Source organism: Nicotiana attenuata, unplaced genomic scaffold, assembly GCF_001879085.1.
Source record: "Nicotiana attenuata strain UT unplaced genomic scaffold, NIATTr2, whole genome shotgun sequence".
NCBI classification, from domain to species: Eukaryota; Viridiplantae; Streptophyta; class Magnoliopsida; order Solanales; family Solanaceae; genus Nicotiana; species Nicotiana attenuata.
In genome coordinates, this window is record NW_017673751.1 from 72,188 (window position 1) to 95,239 (window position 23,052).

General features: G+C 36.2%; 3 protein-coding genes across 3 annotated transcripts; 1 reads left to right on the plus strand and 2 right to left on the minus strand.

Moving 5' to 3' along the window:
* Positions 1-7,385: 7,385 nt before the first annotated feature.
* LOC109217168 (pentatricopeptide repeat-containing protein At5g27460) lies at positions 7,386-11,627 on the plus strand. The gene is made up of 4 exons (XM_019381393.1): positions 7,386-7,522; positions 7,618-7,870; positions 8,275-9,538; positions 11,547-11,627. Exons 1-3 carry the CDS (start codon positions 7,479-7,481, stop codon positions 9,508-9,510), a joined length of 1,533 nt encoding a protein of 510 aa, XP_019236938.1. The 5' UTR covers positions 7,386-7,478; the 3' UTR covers positions 9,511-9,538; positions 11,547-11,627.
* On the minus strand, positions 11,255-12,561 carry LOC109217170 (glutathione transferase GST 23-like). Its single transcript, XM_019381395.1, has 2 exons — positions 11,930-12,561; positions 11,255-11,822 (listed from the first exon to the last, which is right to left on the minus strand). Exons 1-2 carry the CDS (start codon positions 12,242-12,244, stop codon positions 11,460-11,462), a joined length of 678 nt encoding a protein of 225 aa, XP_019236940.1. The 5' UTR covers positions 12,245-12,561; the 3' UTR covers positions 11,255-11,459.
* Positions 12,562-12,912: 351 nt separating this feature from the next.
* LOC109217169 (phosphoribosylaminoimidazole-succinocarboxamide synthase, chloroplastic) lies at positions 12,913-18,377 on the minus strand. Its single transcript, XM_019381394.1, has 12 exons — positions 17,963-18,377; positions 17,430-17,531; positions 17,173-17,302; positions 15,778-15,870; positions 15,588-15,676; positions 14,975-15,055; positions 14,192-14,281; positions 14,020-14,109; positions 13,787-13,837; positions 13,634-13,680; positions 13,404-13,461; positions 12,913-13,330 (listed from the first exon to the last, which is right to left on the minus strand). The coding sequence occupies exons 1-12, from the start codon at positions 18,269-18,271 to the stop codon at positions 13,271-13,273; spliced, it is 1,200 nt and encodes a 399-aa protein (XP_019236939.1). The 5' UTR covers positions 18,272-18,377; the 3' UTR covers positions 12,913-13,270.
* Between the last annotated feature and the right edge of the window lie 4,675 nt (positions 18,378-23,052).

Genomic DNA, 23,052 nt, shown 5'->3' on the forward strand with positions numbered 1-23,052 from the left:
TATATATATATATATATGTATTGATAGAAACTGAGAGTCCACCAAACTGTATAGAGAACCAGGTTCTATAACAGTTCCCACAGTAAGCAACAGACTGTAAGACCAAACAGTATAGGGAACCAGGTTCTTTTTCTGTTCCCACAGTAAATCGGCAATAAATAAAGAACACGCGATATTTGCGTGGAAAACTCCTTGCTCAAGGGATTAAAAACCACGACCTACCCTTGTAGGATTTCAACTTCACTACTGAGCAATCTTTAGATTACAACCTATTGCAACCTAGGAATTAACCTCTTAATCCCTCACTAAATTGTAACTACACTATTACAAGCCACTTTATAATAACTCTATTACAAAGACTTAATCTCTCACTAACTTGTAACAACACTATTACAAGCCACTTTATAATAACTCTATTACAAAGACTTTACAACTCGACTAACTCTAGCCAAGACACAAACACAAGGGTTTATGATTTACAAAGGGTTTCCTACACAATGATTCTAAGTAAGCTAAGTAGGAATTACAAGTAAGAACTTCAAAAAAGATACAAAACAACTAAGGACATATAATAACTCAATATGGGGAACCGGTCCATTGCTATGTTGTTCTTTGTTCTTGACGCCCTTGAGAATCACTTGCAAGATTGACACAGTCTTGAGAGAATGCTTGATGAGTTCTTGAATGTGCAAGTGATTAATTTTACCTTTTCTTGATGTTAATATCTCATTTGTGACATTACTTGGATGATGCAAGCATGTTAGGTGAAGGGTATTCCCCACAAAGTTAACTGTTGCACTGTTTTTGCACTGTAGCGTGTGCACGGCAGTAACTTTGCAGCTGGGGGAGCTGACTTGTACAGTCACCTTGAGAACTGGTAGAGACCTGTTCCCTCAGTTGTTCTTTCAACTCTGGAGATTTGAAACATATCCCAAACTGGAACCTTTCGATCTTAAGATCTTGAGAATGTGTAACAGGTTCCTTATCTGGTTCTCTCATGAAGTTTGTCAAATCATCAAAACAAAAGATGCATAACTTATCATATATATATATATATATATATATATATATAATAGTATATATATATATATTATATATATATATATAATAGTATTATATAGTAAGAAAAAGAAAGAACAAAAATTAGGCATTTACACCGATTGTTGGTTGAATTCTTGTGTCTTCTTGCCTTAGTTTCTTCTCAAATATTTCGTAGGTCAAAAGTTCCCTTAAAATCGTTGTTTTGGTGTATTTATACCATGTAGGAACGGATACGGACGGAACTACCCTTTCCAAGTTAAAACGGGAAAGTACTCTCATAAAAATGCACATGCACGATGCAAAGCGCAGTGCCCCATGCGTCGCGCCAGTGGAGAACTTCAAAGGGCTGATTTTTACACTCTGGAGAAAAATTGCACTACCACATTACGCGCGGCGGCGTGGTGGTGCATTTTTCTCAGAGTAATCTTTTTTTCTCACTTTTTGACATCCAGACTTGGTCCTTGACTCCCGAACGTGATCCCAGCTTAATTTTTTAGGCTACTCAGACTTCAAAGCTCCAACTTGTTTGATTTAGCTCCAAATTATCTTAATAGCCCGGAGTTATTTCGTGCAAGGCATAAAACACGTAATAAGCACAAATCACCATCATTTAAGCTCGAATACAAGTAAAGTGCAGTGATTAGAGTGCAATATACGACTAAAAAATGTGTTTCTATCTTATTGGAGAGAGGTTATTAGGCAAGATATGACGTTGCCCCAGCTCACTGAGGACATGACCATGGATAGGAAGGTGTGGAGGTTGAGAATTAAGGTAAAGGGTTAAGTGTTCGAGTGTTGTCCTTGTTTGTAACAGTAGCTTTGATACACCACTTGGTGCCTTCCGTGTTTTTTTTCGTACCCCTAGTCTTCTGTTACTACTTGTTGTTGTCTTGTGTTTTGGTGTTCCGATTGCATTATCCTTTGCTAGTTTTGTATTTTTGCTTTGGTTTTCATATCGGTTTACTTGTTATTGACCCTCCCTTCTCCCCTTCCTGAGCTGAGGGTCTTTCGGAAATAGCCTCTTTGCCTTTTTAAAGGCAGGGGTATGGTCTGCGTACACTCTACCCTCCTAGACCCCACTTGTGGGATTACACTGAGTATGTTATTGTTCTTGTTGTTAGTACTTCCTAAAGAGAGGATTAGTAAAACTCCCTGGATCTTCAGGCTTTTGATGGATCTTATTTTGCAAAATGGCACAACAATGCCCTGTGAGCTTGACAACTGATGTCTCTTCCACCTTACGCTTGTTGGACAATATCTCCTTTTAGGAACTTAGCATAGGCTGGCATCTGAGAGAGTACCTCTGTGAAAGGTAGATTAACATGCACCTGCTTGAGCACTTCTAGAAAACTCCCAAATTGTTTGTCCAGCTTCTCTCTTCTTTGATTCTGGGGAAAAGGTAAGGCAGGCATGTATTTACTCTCCTCAGTCTCCTCTTTCATTGAATTCTCATCCTTCTTCTTTTTTAGAGCTCTAGTCCTCCCTTTCTTCTTCAGACCATCATCTGGATATACCCTCACTTCACCTTCTTGATTGTTGCTCTCTTTCTGCTCCTCCACAATCTTTATTTGTCTTTCAATCAACTCACCCATTTGTTTTGCTATGGGGTCCTTCAATACTTGCCCACTTCTCAAAGATAACCGCATTTATTGTCACTTTTGGATTTCTTTCAGTATCAGCAGGGAGAGTTCCTGGAACCCTCTCGGACAATAGATTAGCAAGTTAACCCACCTGTCTTTCGAAGTTTCGAATGGTTGTGCCATGTGTTTCAAGCCTCTCATATGTCTTAATAATAAAGGCCTTCATCATATCTTCCATGCTAGACTAATTTGACTATGGAGGTTGGTGTTGCTGCTCTACTGATTGAGAAAACCTGGAGCTCCTTGTCCCTGGGGTCTGGAGTTATTCTGTTGCCATCCATTCGCACTACTAGTTGGTGAACTCCAATAAAAACCTGGGTGCCTCTGCCCTAGGGAGTTAAAATTATTGCCACTTTGGTAGTTGCCTCTGTCAAAGCTCCCCCACAACATTTACCACTTCATCTGTAGTCGAGGCCTGACACGGATGTGTTGGATGACCCATTCCACAAAAGTCACAAGCTAATGATAACTAGCTCTGGACCTTGGCTAAGGTTAACTTTCTTATCTATCTGGCCATGGTGTCTAGCTGGGCTTGCACTGATGTGTTAGAGTCTACCTGGCGAACCCCAAATGATTTTCTTCTATCATTACTCTCAGCGGGCCATTGGTTACCATCTTCAGAGAGCTCATCAAGAATCATAACAATCTTCTTCGGAGTTTTCTTCATTAAAGGGCCTCCAATTGTAGTACTTAGAGTTCGTCGCAAGGAAAGTGTTACTCCATCCCAAAAGTCCTGGAGTTTCATCCACAATTTGATTCCATTATGTTGACATTTTCTCACTATCTCCTTGAATCTTTCCTAAGCTTCGAAGACATTTCAGTGTCCTTCTAGCAAAAGTTATGGATTTCCCTTCTGAATTTCACTATTTTTGCAGCTAAGAAGTACTTGTTAAGGAACTTTTTAGTCATATCTTCCATGTCCTAATCAACCCAGCTGGTAAGTTTCAAAGCCAGTGCTTCGCGCGATCCTTCAGTGAAAAGGGGAATGCCCTTAAGTAGACCGCATCTTTTGATACTTCATTGTACTAGAAGGTGTTCATGATTTCATTAAAGTCCATCAAGTGAGTGTTAGGATCTTCATTAGCCTTCTCTCTAAATACACAGTTGTTCTGGATGGTTTGAATCCAAGCCTTGCTTCAACTCAAAATTATTTGATGCTACGGGTAGAGGTCTGACACTTGATAGTCCTTGATTGTATATTGGTCTAGCATAATCACCTAATGCTCTTCCAGGCCTGGGACCAGTATTTTCAAATTGGTCTTCAACCAAGGGTCGATTTAGATAGAATCTTTGACCCCCATCATCTTCAATAGTCTCATCAGCAGCTCTAAGGGCTGCTTCAGCTGCTATCCGTGCAACTTGTTCTCTCTGTTGTGATGCCTCTCTTGCAGCTAAGTCTACCCCATCATCACTATTCTTAGCCATGTGTACTTGGGTTGAAGGTTGCCCCAAGAATTTTTTGGTGAGTTCTTTCTCTTTCCTCAACTGTCGCAAACACTTTTCCACCTCTGGATCGTATGAAATCACTTCTTTTGAAGAATATCGAGTCATACACCAGAGAAGTTAAACCTATTGCCTGCACACAAGTGAGAAAAACGTGAATACAAGAAAATAAAATCGGATCCTGAAATAGCACAAAAAAACTATTCTGAACACTATTGATTGCCAATCCTCGGAAACAGCGCCGAAATTTGACGAGCGCAAAACGCAACACTAAATTATTGCTCGCTAGTCAAAGATAGTATAGTTAATATATCGTCTCCACAGGGATTAGATTTAAACAGTGTTCGAATAATCTTTAGTCAATTACTATCCAGGAAAATTAACTCTTGATTGAATGATTATCAACTACAATTAACTACTAAAAATTAAGCAATTAATAATTGATCACGAAAGATAACAGATGAGCAACAAAGAAATATCAATGAGAGAAATAAGGGTAAGTGGCTAGACAGGTGCAAGACAATTGACTCGTGATCCAATTCTTAAATTAGTTCACTCTATAGTACTGTTGATTCTCACGAATTCAATAAATTATTGGATTACACTTGAAGTTAAAGTTCCTCTTTCGATTAAACGTTAATTTCAGTAATTAATCCAACTGAAGCACGGTGAATAATTGCAACGAATAAAATGATGTTTTAGTCTAAAGGATATTCTCACAAATATTTCTCTATTTTCTAATTCGATTAATGATTCAAGAGGCTCTTTCGATTACCTAGTTGAATCATGAATTTAAACTAGAGCGTAAGATGTAAAGAAATTCAATATCAAGCTCCTCTTTCGATTAATCAAAATAATAAATAACTTCACAATACGAATTAAAACTCCCTCAATTAATTCAAACAATTGTCAACATCGAATGCTTAATCAAGTTATCAATACACCATATCTGTCAATACCCTAAGGGAAATTACTCCATACAATGGAAAAAGTCATCTCAATAAGGTTTAAAGACATAGAAAACATCAATGCTAATGATTCGATACAAATTCCTGTATTGCACCGATTGTTGGTTGAAATCTTGATGAATTCTTGTGTCTTCTTGCCTTAGTTTCTTCTCAAATCTTTCATAGGTCAAAAGTTCCCTCAAAGTCATACTTTTTTTGTGTGTGTATTTATACCATGTAGGAATGGGTCCAGACGGAACTACCCTTTTCAAGCCAAAACGGGAAAGTACTCTGACAAAAATGCACATGCGCGACGCAGGGTGCGGTGCCCCATGCGCCGCGCCAGTAGAGAACTTCATAGGGCTGACTTTTGCACTATGCAGAAAAATTGCACTACCACCTTGCGCCCCGCTGCGTGGTAGTGCATTTTTCTCAAAGTAATCTTTTTTCCACTTTTTGACATCTAGACTTGGTCATTGACTCCCGAACATGATCCCGACTTAATTGGGCTTTTACTCAGACTTCAAAGCTCCAACTTATTTGATTTAGCTCCAAATTATCTTAATAGCTCGGAATTATTTCGTGCAAGGCATAAAATACGTAATAAGCGCAAATTACCATAATTTAAGCTCAAACACAAGTAAAGTGCAGTGATTAGAGTGCAATATACGATTAAAACACGGGTTTCTAGCCTACCATCAGCCACATTGTGAAAGAAAGGCTGATCTTCCATTGGTCTAAAGGCTAGACACTGAAGTACGCCACAGTTTGGAATTGGAGGCATTATATTCTCCAGAGACAATGGCACATCAGCTCCAATAAAATAAAGCATCATTGAAGAAATATCAGTGCCTTTTAGATCTTAGTAGAGTGTCAACCCAGATGATGAGTTGTCAACCACGGTTCTACTTCAATGGATTCTCTCACCAATGTTTCAAGTTAGTTGTATATGGTATAGGAAGGAAAGTTTTAGTAATTTCTGAGTCAATCACAATATTCTCCTCTTGAAAAACAGTAAAGGATCAATAACAAACTTCAACTTTTGTTCACCAACTTATATGCCTAAGAGGATCAATAGTACACATTAAAAAGTTTAACAACAACTGAAGTGAAAATACTCCAGGTCCCAAGCATTGTCGTCGATGGTACGTTTGCTAGGGAGATCTAGTTGTGAAGATGGCACAAAACAGTAAGAAATTTTGTGTTCCATAGATGATACAGGCTAATTAAATAAATCAGGCCAAGTTGGTGTAACTAGTAGCCCGAAGGATACGATCATTTTATCAAAAGTCGAATCTGATGAAAAAGTTTGATTGGGCCGCATTGCCGAAGAAATGCTAATCTTTCGTTCGTTTAAAGGCTAGGTACTGAAGTCCGCTACTATTTGAAATTGGAGGCATTAAATTCTCCATAGACAATGGCACATCAGCTCCAATAAAAAAACGTCATCGGAGGAATATCAGTGCCTTCAAGATCTTTGTAGCATATAGAATATACTATTCTTTCGTATTACTCCATCCGTCTCAAATTATTTGACGTAATTTCTAAAAATAGTTATCTCAAATTATTTGTCATTTTAGAAATTCAAGAAAAAAAATTTTTTTTTCATTTTACCCTTGTAGTAATTATTGATGAAGACTACAAATACCTCAATTATGGGGTGATATTATGATTGCTCAAATACCAATAAAATATGTATAAGTAAAATAACTAAAAATATTCTAACTAATATTTTTAAGAGCCGTTTAAAAGAAACATACGACAAATAATTTAAAACGAATGGAGTAATTGCTTTCACTTTAAACATGAGAAGATTTGTAATTCCGTTTAATTAGTGTTTTATTCCAAATTGGACCTAAGCTCAAAGGTTGGTAGTTGGTTTGAATTGCGTTTACTAACTCTATTTGGAACTTTGTATTAACAATGTAGCTCCCGTTTGACCATAAATTTTGGCTTCATTTTTTCCAAAAAAATTGAAACATTGTTTGTTTATGAAATATGATTATGTTTTGAAAAAAAAACTTAAAAAGTTCAAGGTTCCAAAAACTACCCCCTCAACCAGTTTTTGGAGGAAATTTTTTTTTTCTGGTCACAAAACTTTTCAATTTTTCTTCAGATAAAATATATGAAGAAACACAACTTAAACTTACAAAAATTATTTTTTAATCCAACAAAAACTGTCAATTGAATCTATTTCCGCTAGGGTAAAGGTACGACTTAATATATGTTTTGACACATTTAATGAAGGGGTTGAAATGGACAAGACTTCAGACATCGAGGACTAAACTGGATTTTCAAAAAACAAATGATTTCCGCTAAAACACATCCCAAAACCCAAACAAAACACTCAAAAGGAAACAAGTAGCCTATTCACAACATCGGAAGTGAAAGTAGGGAAGCTCAAAAAATGCTATTCAAGGTAGTTGGCTTCAATATTTCAAGATTTAAATGGTACGAAACACCCTTTTCTTTCTTTATTCCATTTCTGTTGTTTGTACAATCTCTTCACTCCTGAAAAATGGAAATTAAGTACATTTTTTTGGCAGCTCATGGACATGGAGATATGTGTTGTCACGATCATGCTCAAGCTCAACCAACAAAACGACGCTGTTTAACAGAAGTTACCCCAGTGGGTTTGATCTAAAAAAACGAATTTTGAAGGTGGTTTCATCAGGTGTGAACACGGCGAGGAGTGTGCTTCAGAATTGGGTGGATGAAGGCCATAAAGTTTCTGTACCCGAGCTCAGGTTTATTACCCGGCAGCTTGTGAAACGACGTCATTTCAAACCCGCTCTGGAGGTCTTCTCTTCACTCAGAAATCTTTTTTTAATTAAATAAAAATTGTAGAATTTCGTGTGCTTGGTGCTTGATTATGTGATGATTTTTAGTGAGGTTACTTAAGTTAATAATCTGAGTAACATATACTCTCGAGAGTCAAACTTCAATTTGGTCATAGAAATGTCCCACTAATATGTAGTAAAGAATTTTCTACTTGTTTGCTTACAATTGTATATACAATTATATACTGCTAATATTTTGCTTTATATACTTGATAGAGAAGTACTGGTAAGGATTTAGCGTTAACTGTTAATTGTGAAACCTTTTCTTTTGAAATCTCTTCTCTCCTTTGATCTGAGTGTGCATGTAATGAAGCAAGATACATCAAGACAATAATGTATATTTTTATTTTTCTTCATTTGCAGCTACTTAACTGGATGGAAACTCAACACAGATCTCACATGTTAGCTTCTGATTACGCCATGAGATTGGAATTAACTGTTAAAGAACATGGTAGCACAGAAGCTGAAAGATATTTTGACAGTTTAACAAGCACTTTTTTACGGAAAGCTGCTTCCGTCCCTCTTCTTCGTTGTTATGTTAAAGAAAGGTCCACTGAGAAGGCTGAAGCTTTCATGCTAAAGATAAACAGGTTGGGACTTGCTCTGAGCCCTCATCCATTTAATGAAATGATGAAGCTTTATATGGCCACATCTCAGTACCAGAAAGTATTATCTGTCATTTTGCAAATGAAGCAAAACCGAATATCCCAAAATGTTCTCTCCTATAATTTCTGGATGGATGCATGTGGGGAGCTCTCTGAGGTCGAATCAGCAGAGATAGTATACAAAGAAATGCAGAGCAACCAAAATGTAGAAGTGGGATGGACCTCTTTATCTACATTAGCGAATATTTATATGAAAGCAGGACTGACGGACAAGGCAATTTTGGCCCTAAAAATTGCTGAAAAGAAAATATCCAGAAGTACTCACCGTCCTTACTTCTTTCTCATTACGCAGTATGCTTCCTTGAATAACAAAGATGGAGTACTTCGGGTCTGGGAAGCTTCTAAAGCAGTAAATTCTCAAATGACTTGTGCTAATTACATGTGTATCTTGTCATCTTTTGTGAAGCTTGGCGACACGAGAGAAGCCGAGAAAATTTTTGAAGAATGGGAGTCTCAATGCAGGACATATGACATTAGGGTCTCCAACATACTTCTCGGTGGATACATGAGAAATGGATCAGTGGGAAAAGCTGAATCATTACATTATCGCACGTTGGAGAAAGGTGGATGTCCAAATTCTAAAACCTGGGAGATACTGGTGGAGGGATGGATAAGAAGTCAACAAATGGATAAAGCTATTGATGCCTTGAAAAGTGGTCTTGCTGCTCTAAAACATTATGATTGGAGGCCTTCACCAAGTATTGTTGTCGCCATTGCAGAATATTTTGAAGAAACTAGAAATTTTGAGAATGCTATGGAGTTTCTTAAGACTCTTAGACATTTTCGTCTTGCTAATTTGCAAGTGTACAAGTCATTGCTTAGAATGCAAACCTCAAGAGAAGAAAGTCCACAGGACATCCTTGATATGATGCAGAAGGATGGAATTGACGTGGATGATGAGACCTCTGGCATCTGTTCAGGCATTTTGCATTGAGTCTGAAGGTCGCAGTTATATCTACTTTGTGAGAACTGAAAACTCATAGTGGTACTTTAATTGTTCTTTAAAAGTTGACTCTTAGACCTGGGCAAAAGATAGGTTACTACGTTGCGTTGTAAGAGAACTTGTTACTATTCCCAATTTATGTGACACTCTTTCCTTTTTAGTCAGCCCCAAAAAAAAATGACACGTTTCTATATTTAGTAACAAATCAACTTCAAATTTTCCTTTTTACCCTTAGTGAGATGATTTCTAGCCATACAAATTTCTATGGTTTATTTTAGGCCGCAAGTTTCAAAAGTCTTCCTTTATTACTTAAACTTCGTGCCCAGTCAAACACCTTCACTTAAATTGGGACGGAGGGAGTATTTTTTTGTTTGTCGCTTGGTGCAAAGTCTGAGTTTGTGCTTAAAATATGAAGAGCACAGTGGATGTGATTGATTGAGAGTGCATCATGCAGCGACAGGTAAGTTTTTGTTTGCTTAAGCTACTTTCTTTTTTCACGGTTCTCTTTTCACTTGGAAGTTGCTTTATCAGTAAGTCTGTAGAACTTATCAAAAAAAACTCTTTAAAAATTAACGGCTTCTGCATTTTCTATTGTCTAGCCAGAGTGTAGATTTATTCTACTAACTGTTGTTGCTTTTATGACATTTGAATATTTGGCCATTTGATATTCGCGTATAAAATTCCATAAATGATATCTGGAAATCTTATAGAATGCAAACAATCAGCTATCAATGACCTTTTAAGTTTGAAAAATCAATAAACTCTCAAAGCCTTTATCATGATAGATGATTTTACTGCTTACACATAGTTCGGGCTTAAGATTAAGCTGCAGCTTTGTCAAATATATCGTTCTTAATTTACTCTGCACATCGTCTGAGCTTCTTTGGTCCACATCTCAACTTCTCTGAATATTTCTGATTCAATAAATATTGTCTGCAAAATCTTTTTCAACTTTGAAATCTAGTTCTTATTATTTGCACTTTTAGCGTGATTCGGTCTTGCTAGTTTCCTTTGTGGCTCTGTTTAGCCTCTCCCTTTTATGTGAAGAATACTAGTTTTGTCAGTTATGACAGGATGATAAAGCTTCAGGTGGGGTAAGCTTCAGTAAAAGCATGGTTTTAACTTTTTCTATTGCACTAGTGAACTTCATACACATCGTTGCCTTATTATGATATTTCTTTCAATTTGAGGCTTTTCTGGCGAATTGGCCAAAGAAAGTGGCTCCTAAAATATTTTATCACTGTATATTCTGATGCCTACCAAACTAATATGATATTGTATCATGGTAAAGATGATATGGATCATTTAATGCTTGGACTGGAATAATATGCTGGTTCTATGACTTGTAATATCTCTACGTGTGTGATTTTTTGACTTGTTTTATCTTTCCTGATCTGTCTTGCCGGACTGGCTCTCTTGCTTGTTTGTTCAAATAGGTGTATGATCACTTATGGATGCGAGCTGAGTGTTTAATTTGTTGAATAGCCTTAATAACGGATAAGGGTTGCTTCCTCGTTAATGGTCAATTAAATTATGGTTAAAAGTCTCTGGTCCTTTGTAGCTTTTCATCAATGTATCAGTGCTGGGTCTTTTTACTTCACAGCCCTTCATCCACCTCCCCTTGAACTAAAATGGAATTTGATTTTACTCGCCAAAAGTTGAAGGAACTCAAATGGTGTGTGCCCTATTGATAGTCAGCGACTTGGCCTTATCAAGGTGCAAAGCTCCCTGACAATTTAAAGAGTTGAAAGTTTCCTTAATTTTAAAGAAAAGGACTATGATATCATAATCATAGATGATAGATGCTTATGCCCTTATTTCCCTACAAAATTGTATTTGATAGGCAAAATCTTACATGTCATACAAACTCATCGAAAAGATTACATAATCATATAATCATATGTAGTAACATCTTCCACTATGGGAACAGATTTTAAATTTCAAGGTGACGCTGAAGCAACCAACATCTTGTGAAATCCTTTGTTATGCTCTAACAGTTTGTCTTTGGGTGGTGTACACTCTTTCAGAACAGGAGCAGCTTCGAGGACATTTTCAAACCATGCAACGAGTGAAGGCATTTCGTCTGCATCAATAAGTTTGATATCAACAATCTCCTCAACAATCTGAGCCCAGCAAATGATCCAAGCAGATGCAACATCAATGAAGCCTATCTTTGTATCTGCAAAAAAGTGTTTCTTGTCTAGTTCGCGCTCTAAAAGTTTCAAGTTCTCGCGAGCTTCTTTTGCTATCTTCTGCTGCTCCTCTCCGACCTTGGAGAAAGTACCAAATATTCCTGGCACACACTGGAAAGAAGGAAAGAGCATGAAAAATCCAGTGAGTGATTGCTGCAAGATGATGAACTAGTGACAAGAATCGATTCTTTCATATCTGAACATCAGTTATTACCTACCTTGTCATCAATAAATTTTGCCCAGAATCGTGCTTTGGCTCTTTCATAAGGATCTTCAGGCAGGAGGGGATTTTGCTTCCAAGTCTCGTCGATGTATTCAAGTATGACTAATGATTCTGCAATAGGTTTCCCATTATGAACCAGAACTGGAATCTTTTTATGAACTGGATTATACTGCAAGAGCAAAAGACTTTTGTTTGGGAGATGTTCTTCTTGGTAATCATATTCAATCCCTTTAAGTTTCAGAGCCCAATGAACCCTTAGAGAAAAAGGGCTTGCCCAGTATCCAAGCAATTTCACTCCCTCACCTGCCATTTGCTGATTCTTGCTTTGCAGAGGCTACTGAACTCTCTTGTTATATAGAGGTACAATTCTTGCTATGCAAACCAAAAGGGGCCAAGGCTGCTGCCAAATGTTGATATATTACAAGTCTTTGAGGTAATTATGTGTGAAATAGTGAAGTGTTCTTGATAGTTATACATTTTTATTGCTGCCGGGTCAAGGTATACCAGCAAGATGATTGGTTCTTTGACTTTTAAATATTAAGGTAGCTTTCCTTGGCCTTTATTAATCTTATCGGAAAATGACAATTTCTACAATCATAATCATGTAGTTTTGTGATTATTCCATCTGGCACAAGTTATTGCTCTCTTCTTATTTTTATCTTCGGGATGTCCAAGAAAATACAATAGTGTTTGCATTTCAAAACTATCAAAGTTATGCTATCTTAAAGCATTTTCTGGAAGCAATTACAAGTCAAAAGGTGACACCTGGAGAAATACTATTGTCTGTCAACTATTCATAACTCGAATCTCAAGGATAATCTAAAACTCTAGAAGTTCTACATAAAACAAATATTTTTGCAATTTAAACCAATTTCCACCATTTTGTAGGATTCCTTGATTTACTAGAAGAATAAGATTTAAGCACCCTTCTAACAACCATTCGTCTCTTTTTCTACCTTTAGTGATTTAAAACAGCTATACAAGTAACTGAGATCCACTGAATAAGGTCAATAACATGATACAGTTGCTGAGACCATCACTCAAAAAAGTGTTCAGAAGTAAATTAGCGACCAAATATGTGAGTTTGCTTACATTGTTTGTCCCAAGCCCGGATAAAACTTGTAAATTTATGAACCCCAACTTACTTGGGATTGATGCATCATATGCGCGTTACATAGCAATACAACATTGACTAACTTCCTTGATATCAAGCTGACATTACAATCCTTCAAATTATATGCAAGATACAGCTCTTCAAATTATTCCCAAATGTCAGAGCAGAACATATTGGTTCCACCTCATTAAACTTGTACAAGATGTTTCCTATTCGATGCTATTACTGCAAAGATGACAAAGCCTGTGAAACATTTCTCGAGATTCGATCATGAACTGGCTCCTGCATGAAGAACAAGTTTCAGTAACTCTTGTATTCAGCCAATAAATAGTAATTGTTTTCTACTCAGCATTACCTTTGTCCCAGGTATCTTGAATCTTGAATTTGTTATCGTCTCGAACAGGAAAATGTATCTGTTAGTAAAGTGGAAATCAGCACTAATAACTGAAACATTAAGAATGATAACTGTAAGACACCTTTGCTACAAGTAGATGACAGCCAAGTGAAGTTTAAGCGCGTTATTAACTAAAAAGGAATGGAGGCATTGCCTCTACCATGATAACATGAAAAGACATGGAACCATACCGCCAAGCTAATTCAGAAACAAGTTCTTCTGGAGCATCAGGTAAGACCTAAGCAGGAAAATTGATTTTTTTGGATTAGTGCAGTTCGAATACGAGTGTTATCTGAATACCAAGGAAACGAGAGGAAATAAAATGCCCATTTCCTACAGATTACCTCATCCTCATATGGGTTGCAATGATTTTTGAACCACAGCCTCAAGAATTCCTAGTCAAATATCGTAGTAAATGTCAGCATATTGCAAGGACAACATACTCGGAAATCATAAGCTAACTGGGAAAAACAAAGAAAAAGTATAATTATAGTTTTCTACTTTCCTAATCCAGTAAAGATAAATGCATGAGCATGTATTTAAGAGGTAATGATTAAGTTTCAATCATGTAAGAAACCTTGTCGATATTTTCAGGCTCAAGACCACTCTGAAAGCGTTCCTGGTAAGAATGAGCAATCCAATATCTGCTTGAGTCAGGTGTATGCACCTAAAAGTAGGAAGCAGATGATGAGCCCTTAGTGAGAAAAGTAGAATCACTGTCAAAGAGGAACTAGGAAACTAACGCTTACCTCATCAATCAAATAAATTTTACCGTCAGCTCCCTTTCCAAATTCATATTTGGTGTCCACCAATATCAGACCATGATCCAATGCTACACGCTGCAATGTGAAGGTTAGTGAAGACAACTGAACAGCGAGGCATATTTATGCCTAAAATATTGTCTAATTGCATTCTATAGCTAAGACAGTATATACATCAGAAACTCTAACCATTAGTGTTTTAAAAGGTTAAGGAGCAGGGCAGGTATTTTGCCTATCATGACACGTTTAGCCCAACGAACTTTTTAAGTTTCAATACTTTTAAAAATAAGAGGAATATTCCAAAATAGATTAAAATATAAAAACTTATAGAAAATAGATTAAAACTTGTGAAAAGTTCCAAAGCAAATTATGTATGAGAATTGATTTAACTATCTATGTATAATAATAAATGTCGATAATGGGGCATGCCACATTTTTTATAATAACAAAGAGGCATGCTAGTCCATACAGAATGGAACTTCGAAATTCCAAGATCGTCACTGCGGATAATTAACTAAGAAGAAAAAAGGAAGAAAAGCTTTGGTCTCCACAATCATTAACCTATTGCACAGCACAAACTAAAGCCATTTGATAAGAAACATCATGAAAGCTTGAAATTAAGGAATAGGGATGATATTGAAGTGAGATCATGCCATTATTGGTTCAGCGAATTTGAGTGAAACAGACTGGTATATTAACAATTAATAGGAGAAAGAAGCATGCTAAGAATCCCAAGTAAAATAATTGATAAACATAATATAAACTGATTACCTGGCCAAACTCAAATAAGCTCGTCGCCTTCCTACTCACTTCGTCATAATCAGCTTGAGTCATAAGCCCACGTTGAACTATCTGCAGTTTAAATTGCGCAGGACACTTAAGCCATCTTTGCTTACAACAAAGTTCAGCAATTTGGTAAAGACAACAAATGTGCTACAAGAGAAAAATCTAGTAGTATTATCATCTATTGTCTACTATAAGTTTTAGCTAGTCAGCCATATATATTGCAGATAAAGTGTCATTCTCACTTCCAAACCGACATTTATTCTGTGTTATGACAGATATCAAAATCCCCAGGATGTGGCATGAAATGGCATGAAAATGCTCAAAAATCTAGAAAATCTGCCTATAATACCAAAGCGGCCAACCAGATTCTGACAAACACCACCAAAATACCAAGATGTAAAACAGAAAGATGGAAATATAATCTTTCAAGAACACGTCCAGCTAGTCATTTTTTCATAATTCATCCATTATATCTTATGCTAATTCTCATCAAATTTTAAGAAATTAACTCATTCTTATATAAAAAAGCAAATAGAAATAAAGAAAGACTGGTAGAGAAGTAAGAAGTAAAAGGAAAAAGGAGAGTGAAAATACAGACCTCATCTGGTGTTACAGGAACATCATGATCTGCTGCTTTAGTTGTCGGAGTGAGTATATTTTCTTGAAGCTTTTGATTTTTCACCAAGCCTGTAAAATATAAGAAGAACAAAAATCAAGGAAACAAATAAAAAGAAGAGGACAAAAAGCTAAATGAAAATGGTGGCATTCATGCATTATACAAACCACACCATCTGGAAGGCTGTTGCCACAATAATTCCGAACCCCTTTATTGTAGACTGTCCAGAGTGATGTATCAGTGCTTCCAGTAACATACCCTCTTACTAGAAAAAGAAGATAATGTTAATACCTGAAGTCACGGCTTTGTTGATGTACAATAACAAGACAGTCACCAACAAACATAAACAAACATGAGAAGTAGATGCAAGGACCTAGTAACCTAATACAAAAAGCTTTGAGAAGTTATCATTTATTTTTAATTCCACTAAAAGACACAGTTGAAAACTTGAAAGCATACTTGTCAAAAAAAATGGAAGCATAAAAGTCAGATGATTATTAAGAGATTTTGAGCTTACATATTTAAAATGACATCTAAAAGAATTTCAATGGCATTAATTACTAAGAAGCAGCACGGGAAAAAAATATTACTGATGTATATTACAATATAATACCAGAAGTCTTATTTATAACTATACTCTACATAGTACATATTACTCCTATTCCAATGTGGGACTAGACATATATATATATATATATATATATATATATATATATATATATATATATATATATATATATATATATATAACAATTACAAAGACTCACCATTGATTAGGTCCCTTCCTAGCACTAAGGATGCTTCAAATTGACATCTAAAAGAATTTCAATTGCACAAATTGCAAAGACTTCCCTTCAATTAGCACCCTTCCTCCCAAAGAAGAGAAAGGAAATGCTGAGGATGGTAGGATAGCTATAGTAGTGGCTCATGTGTGCCAGAGCGAGATTCAAACACGTAGCTAGCCCTTCAGCATTTTCCTCACAGTGAGAAATCATACGATAGTCCAACTATTATCTCTAAACTATGTCAAATTTTTTCTTTTGTTTTACATCGTTTCTCCTTTATTGGGAGGTGCGGGTCAGGGGCAAATTCTAGATTTGAACTTTATCGGTTCGAGTATAGAATTCTAACACAACATTAGATTTAATGGGTCCGAAATCAATTAATTGTACTTATTTAGTAAATTTTCTAACACATACAAAGTTCAAGCAAAAGCTATTTGAACCCATACCTTAACCTCTACATCCTCCCCTAGTGGGGTGTGGAGGTAGGAGTTCGGTAAACCATGTTAAGCTTGTAAAGCCATTAAAGGAGAATTTTGCCACTAAACACATAAGCACCATAGAGCAAGAAGTGCCCAGATTGAGAATAACAAAGAGAGTTAACTGCCATTGTTTCTAAACATGCAGGTCCAGAAAATATAACACAAATTGACAATTTGGCTGACTTCAACAATTGCCTCACTACTATACATGTAGTGAGGAACCTAACCACACATAAAGCTCATTATATTTTGGTCGAACAGTGAACCAGTTTTGCAGATAATACCTATATGGTAGAAACTCACCAACAAACTCAACAGGGAAAACCGAACACTTCCTCGCAATAGTTACATTCCGATCAGGCACCGATACCACTGCATTAGGAGTAATATGTTGAGTTTTATTAAACCACCATAAACTTGTCTCATTAAGGACCTGCATACCCAGAGTGTAACTACGTTAAAGATTGAAGATAGTGATCATATTATACTTATTACTAATTGCATAATGTCAATACATTCTTCGCATAAGCTACCTTGTAACAGGAATAATAAAAAATTACCTGGCCTTTGAAGGGGATGGAAGCAAGAATTCTGTCAAATGCGCTTTGCCTATCTGTTGTCACCATTACAAGGTAATCCCCTCCATCATATATATCTCTAACCTTCAAAGCACATGAAATTTGTCATATGTGCATTCGAAAAAGAATCATATTTCACTACTATGAACATAAATTTTTTGATTAAGTAGTCAACTTCCATCAAGAAAATAAAATCCCTTTTAGCAAAACTATGCATTTACACTTCGGGACAATGTTCCAGCATCCCACATACTTACCTGTCACACTCTGCTAGCTAACAGAGAAAAATAGTAAATAGAAACACTAATAGATAATCCCCTCCATCATATATATCTATAACGTTTATATACACCGTATAAATTTGGGATAAATTTGTCAACTTTCCATCAAGGAAATAAAATCCCTTTATCAAAACTATGCATTTAAACTTTTGGACAAAGTTCCAGCACCCTACATATTTATTTGTTACATTCTGCCAACTAAAAGAGAAAAATACAAGTACTAATATTTATTACCTTGCCTCGGATTTTGGACTTGAGTGCAGGTACAGTTAAATCAAGATGGGTTTCGGAGAGGCAATTAGATATTGAACTTTTGATAGCGTTCATGACTTCTTCCTTGTGTTCATTGTTGGTTAATGCTATATGGGGTAGTGGGTTTTGCTGCTGGCTGGACATAGTGGATGAAGTGATTGATGGGTATTTCTTCAATTTCGAAATTTTTCGAGATGCTGTTTGTGAGAATGAGAAGATTGGTTTGTTGATAGATTGAAGGTTAGTGTTTAGGATTTTGGGAGGGTTTAAGGCTGGCAAATGATGAGCCATCTTTTTCCCCCTTCTTTCCTTTCTCCTTTCTGAGGTTTGTGCTGTAAGGGTTTAAAGCTTGAGCTTAGTAGTTAGTATAAAAGAGAAACAAAAGAAAAGGGAAGAAGGAAAAAAGAGAATAAGTGAGCGTTTGGCATAAGAATCGTAAAATTCCGGAAAAAAGTGGGAAAAAATAAAAGTGAAAATGATATTTGAAAACTAGAGTTGCGTTTGGATATAAATATAATTTTGGGTTATTTTTATATTTTTATGAGTGATCTGAGTGAATTTTGAAAAATATCTTTTTTGGAGTTTTTAAAATTTTTGAAAAGTTTCAAAATTTATCTTCGAGTGAAAATTGAAAATTTTACGGTCAAATATGAATAGAAAAGGAGAAAAATTCGGTAAAAAGGTAAAAAAAGAAAAATCATGGTCGGAGGTGTTGGTTTTCCGCAACTCCCTAGTTATAGCCCGTTTGGCCAAGCTGCAAAAATCAGCTTATTTTGAGAAGTGTTTTTTTTCAAAAGTGCTTTTCTCAAAAGTACTTTTGGTGAGAAGCAGTTTGTGTTTGGCTAATTAGTTTGAAAGGCAATTCTGAGCAGCAATTAGTGTTTGACAAGCTTTAAAAAACTGCTTCTAAGTGTATTTTTCTCAAAAGTGCTTCTCAAAAAAGTGTTTTTGGAGAGAAGCTACTTTTTTCTGCTTCTCCAAAACTGCTTCTGCTTCTCCTCAAAAACACTTTTTTCCTTCAAAAAGCTTGGCCAAACACCTCAATTTTTGGCCAAAAGTGCTTTTGGCCAAAAAAAAAACACTTTTGGCCAAAAAGAAGCTTGGCCAAACAACCTATTAGTATCCGCTGATCAAAAAAATTTATAGTAACTCTTACTTTGTGAACGATAACTTTATAATTCTTTTTTTTTCTTTCCCTATTCCTATATATAATATATTTAAAAAAATAAAAAAGTGTCAAAAATATTCCTATACTTTCAAAAATAGTTTTAAAATACTCTATATTATACTATTTGACGATCTGAATTCCTATCGTTATACTATGTTTCAAAAATACCCCTTAATTTGACCGACTATCACGTGGCTTCACCAATTTCAAATAACCCAACCCCTTTTCTATTATGCGGTTCGCTTAATTTAAACCCGGAACCCAATCCAAACACCCCCAACTTAAAACATGTCTTAACCAAAAGAATACTAAAAATTAATGTTCTAAAAAAAGCCAGATTTTTACTTTAATTCATAAATGAAAGGTTATTGGCTCTCTTTTTAGGTTTAGATGTGTTTTAAGTTGCAGGCATTTTGATCGAGTTTCGAGTTTAAATTAAATGTACCATAGAAAAGGGGTTGCGTTATTTGAATTTGGTGAAGCCATGTTGCAGTCCTTCAAATTTATGGGTATTTCTTAATCATAGTATAACAATATGAATTCAGATAGCCAAATAGTATAACATAGTATATTTTAAAACTTTTTTCAAAAAGTACGAGGAGATTTTGTTCCCTTTTTTCCATGACAAAATAAAATCAAACGGTATGTTATCAATTTATCACAAGGGTGCGATGAACTAGTTTTTATCTACCGCGATGAAATAATTGAATTCTTCTAATGTTAGGAATTAGATTGATTATTGAAAGTTGTATAACAAAGTTTTTATTTTGTAAAAGAATTTTTTTTATAGTTTATTTGTTTTTTTTTAACGTAAAAGTTACTTACTATTTTTATATCACACCAAATATATATAGAAAATATTTTCTAGAAGGGTAGTAAGTTGGGGGTTAAAGGAGGATGTAGAGAGAGAACGTCTGGCGAGTGTGAAGCAAGGCAGCTTACAGACGCCATTAATGACCTAGCTCTATTCCTTTACTACAATCCTCACATAACCTACTGAATTCACTAAGATGACGAGAGTAATTACGCCGGAAAGTGGAATACCACAAAAATTAGAACCGATGCAACTATTACATTGGCTCCCTGGCATGGGAAGTGCTCCAACGGTAATGCAAGCTCCACCAGAAGTAGAGAAGACGTCCAAGCAACCGGAGGAAGTGACGATGTACACAGCAGCAAGGAAATTGACATATTCAGCTGGATCTCAAAAGCAGACTATGGCGGAAGCAGTAAAAAGGAACAGAACACAATCACAGGGCATGCAATTAAAATTCTATCCGCCGATGGTGCAGAATGGCGTGAAAATAGCAAAATTGAACACGAAGGAGATAGATATGCAAGTCCAAAAATGGAAGACAACTCTAATAGGGTATGTATTGGGTGGAAATCCATCATTTAAAGAGATGCTAAAATTTGTTTACGGTGTTTGGAATTTTGTTACAACTCCAACAGTATTAGAGCATGATGATGGTTATTTCATTTTTAAATTCGAATCTATGGAGGATAAAGAGAGGGTTATGCAGCAGGGACCGTATACAGCTAACAATAGGCCTATGATTCTAAAGGACTGGGATCCAAATTTCCAGATCCAAGAAGAATCTATGAGAATTGTACCACTGTGGGTCAATTTTCCAGGTCTGTCTATCCAATGTTGGACTGAGGAAAACCTAGGAAGGATTGCTAGCCTTCTAGGTAAGCCAATTTGTACTGATAGGCTAACTGCGGATTGTGAGAGGGTCTCCTATGCTAGAGTTCTAATTGATATGGACATCACACAGCCTCTACCAGAGGAAGTCCACATCGAGATACCTGGTCAAAAAAGCTGGATTCAAATGGTGAAATTTGAGTGGAAACCAAAATTCTGCCTAGAGTGTAACAACTTTGGGCATGAGAAAGGAAAATGCCAACAGATGGAGGAACAGAAAGAAGAAGTCAAACAGAAAAGAAGAAGAAAGAAGGGGAAAATGATATGGAAGCCAAAGGAAGTAAAGGAGCAACAAACAGATAATACTGCACAGGAGGAGAAACAGGAGCTAGACAAAGGCAAGCAGAAGATGAACACACAAATTTTGAAGCATAAGGAGATCAATTATGAGGAGCTAGCAAATAGAAACAGGTTTGCACCACTGATGATAAAAGAGAAGCCACCTGAACAGACTGTGCATGTAGATACCAAAAATGAAGCAGGACAAAGGAGCCTAAACAGCACTCCTAATGCTCAACCACCATGATCATCATATATTGGAATGTGGGGGGACTAAATAAGTCCCACAAGCAGCGAGAAGTGAGGAAATTCTTGCTGAGAAACAAAGTGGATATGATAGCTTGCCTTGAAACAAGAGTCAAAAAGCAGAAGGCAAAGGATGTTCAAAGGAAAATAGGCAATGATTGGAAAATTGAGGACAATTATGAATATGCACCAAATGGGAGAATATGGCTAATGTGGAAGGAAGTCAATGTCAATGTAACAGTACTGGAGAAGACAGAGCAACTGATTCATTGTTATGTGCAAGATAAGAATTCTGTTTTCACTTGTTACATAACATTTGTTTATGAATTACATACTGTTCAACATAGACAATCACTATGGGGGAAACTAAGAAGTATACAATTGAATGATCCTTGGCTTATAATAGGAGATTTCAATAGTCTACTAAATGTTAATGATAGAATAAATGGTAATCCTGTACAACAAGCTGAAGTAGTAGATTTCCAAAATTGTATTGAAGATATAGCAGTAGGGCAGATTACCAAAAAAGGGGGTGACTTCACATGGCGTAACAAAAGAGATGCTGAAGTAAGGATATATAGTCATATAGATTGGGCCTTTGGGAATGCTGAATGGTTCAACCTATACACTGGTATTGAGGACCAATACATGCTTCCTGGATGTTCAGACCATACTCCAATAATGATAAGTACTGAAGTGCAGAAAATGAAAGTCAACAGACCTTACAGATTGTTAACTACTGTAATGAAGCAGGCAGAATATAAGGAGATTGTACAAAGAGTATGGGAACAAAGAAGTGGAGGAGATGCTATGTCTACAGTCTGGAGAAAATTGAAGCAGATTGAGAAAGAGACTAGAAGTATACAACATGAGCATTCATCAGTGGATAAAAAGCTAAACAAGACGAGAGAAGAGTTGAATCAGATTCAAGGAATGTTAAATGAAGATTATTTTAATGCAGAACTGATAGAGGATGAAAGGAAATGTCTAGCAAATATTGAGAAGTGGGAAGCAGTCCAAGAACAAATATTAAGGAAGAAATCAAGAGCTACATGGATCCAACTAGGAGACCAAAATACAAAGTATTTTCATGCCTGTATGCGAGCTAGACAAGCAAGAAACAAAGTGAGCTGCATTTACAATGATACTCAGGTGAAGATCACAGAACCAAAGCTGATTCAACAGGAGTTCATCCAATTCTTCAAACAGTTACTGGGGATAGCAGCAGACCAAATGCCAGGAATTGATCTAACTATAGCAAGTTTGGGCCATGCTTGACAGTGATTCAACAGCAGCAACTAGTAGCTCCAATCACTAATGAGAAGATCAGCCAAGTAGTGAGGAACCTGCCTAATGATAAGGCACCAGGAATTGATGGATATCCTGCAGAATTCTTCAAGGAGTACTGGTCAATCATAGGGCGAGAAGTAACAGATGCTGTGCAGAATGTTTTTCAAAAAGGAAAGCTAATGAAGGAGGTAAATTGCACAACTGTCACATTGATACCAAAGGTAAAAAATCCCAGTCTTGTTGATGAGTTTAGGCCTATTGCTTGTTGTTCAACACTATACAAGATCATAGCTAAACTCTTAACAAATAAACTAAAAATGATGGTGGATTACCTGGTTGGACCTGCTCAGTCTGCTTTTATTGAAGGAAGGAATATACTAGACA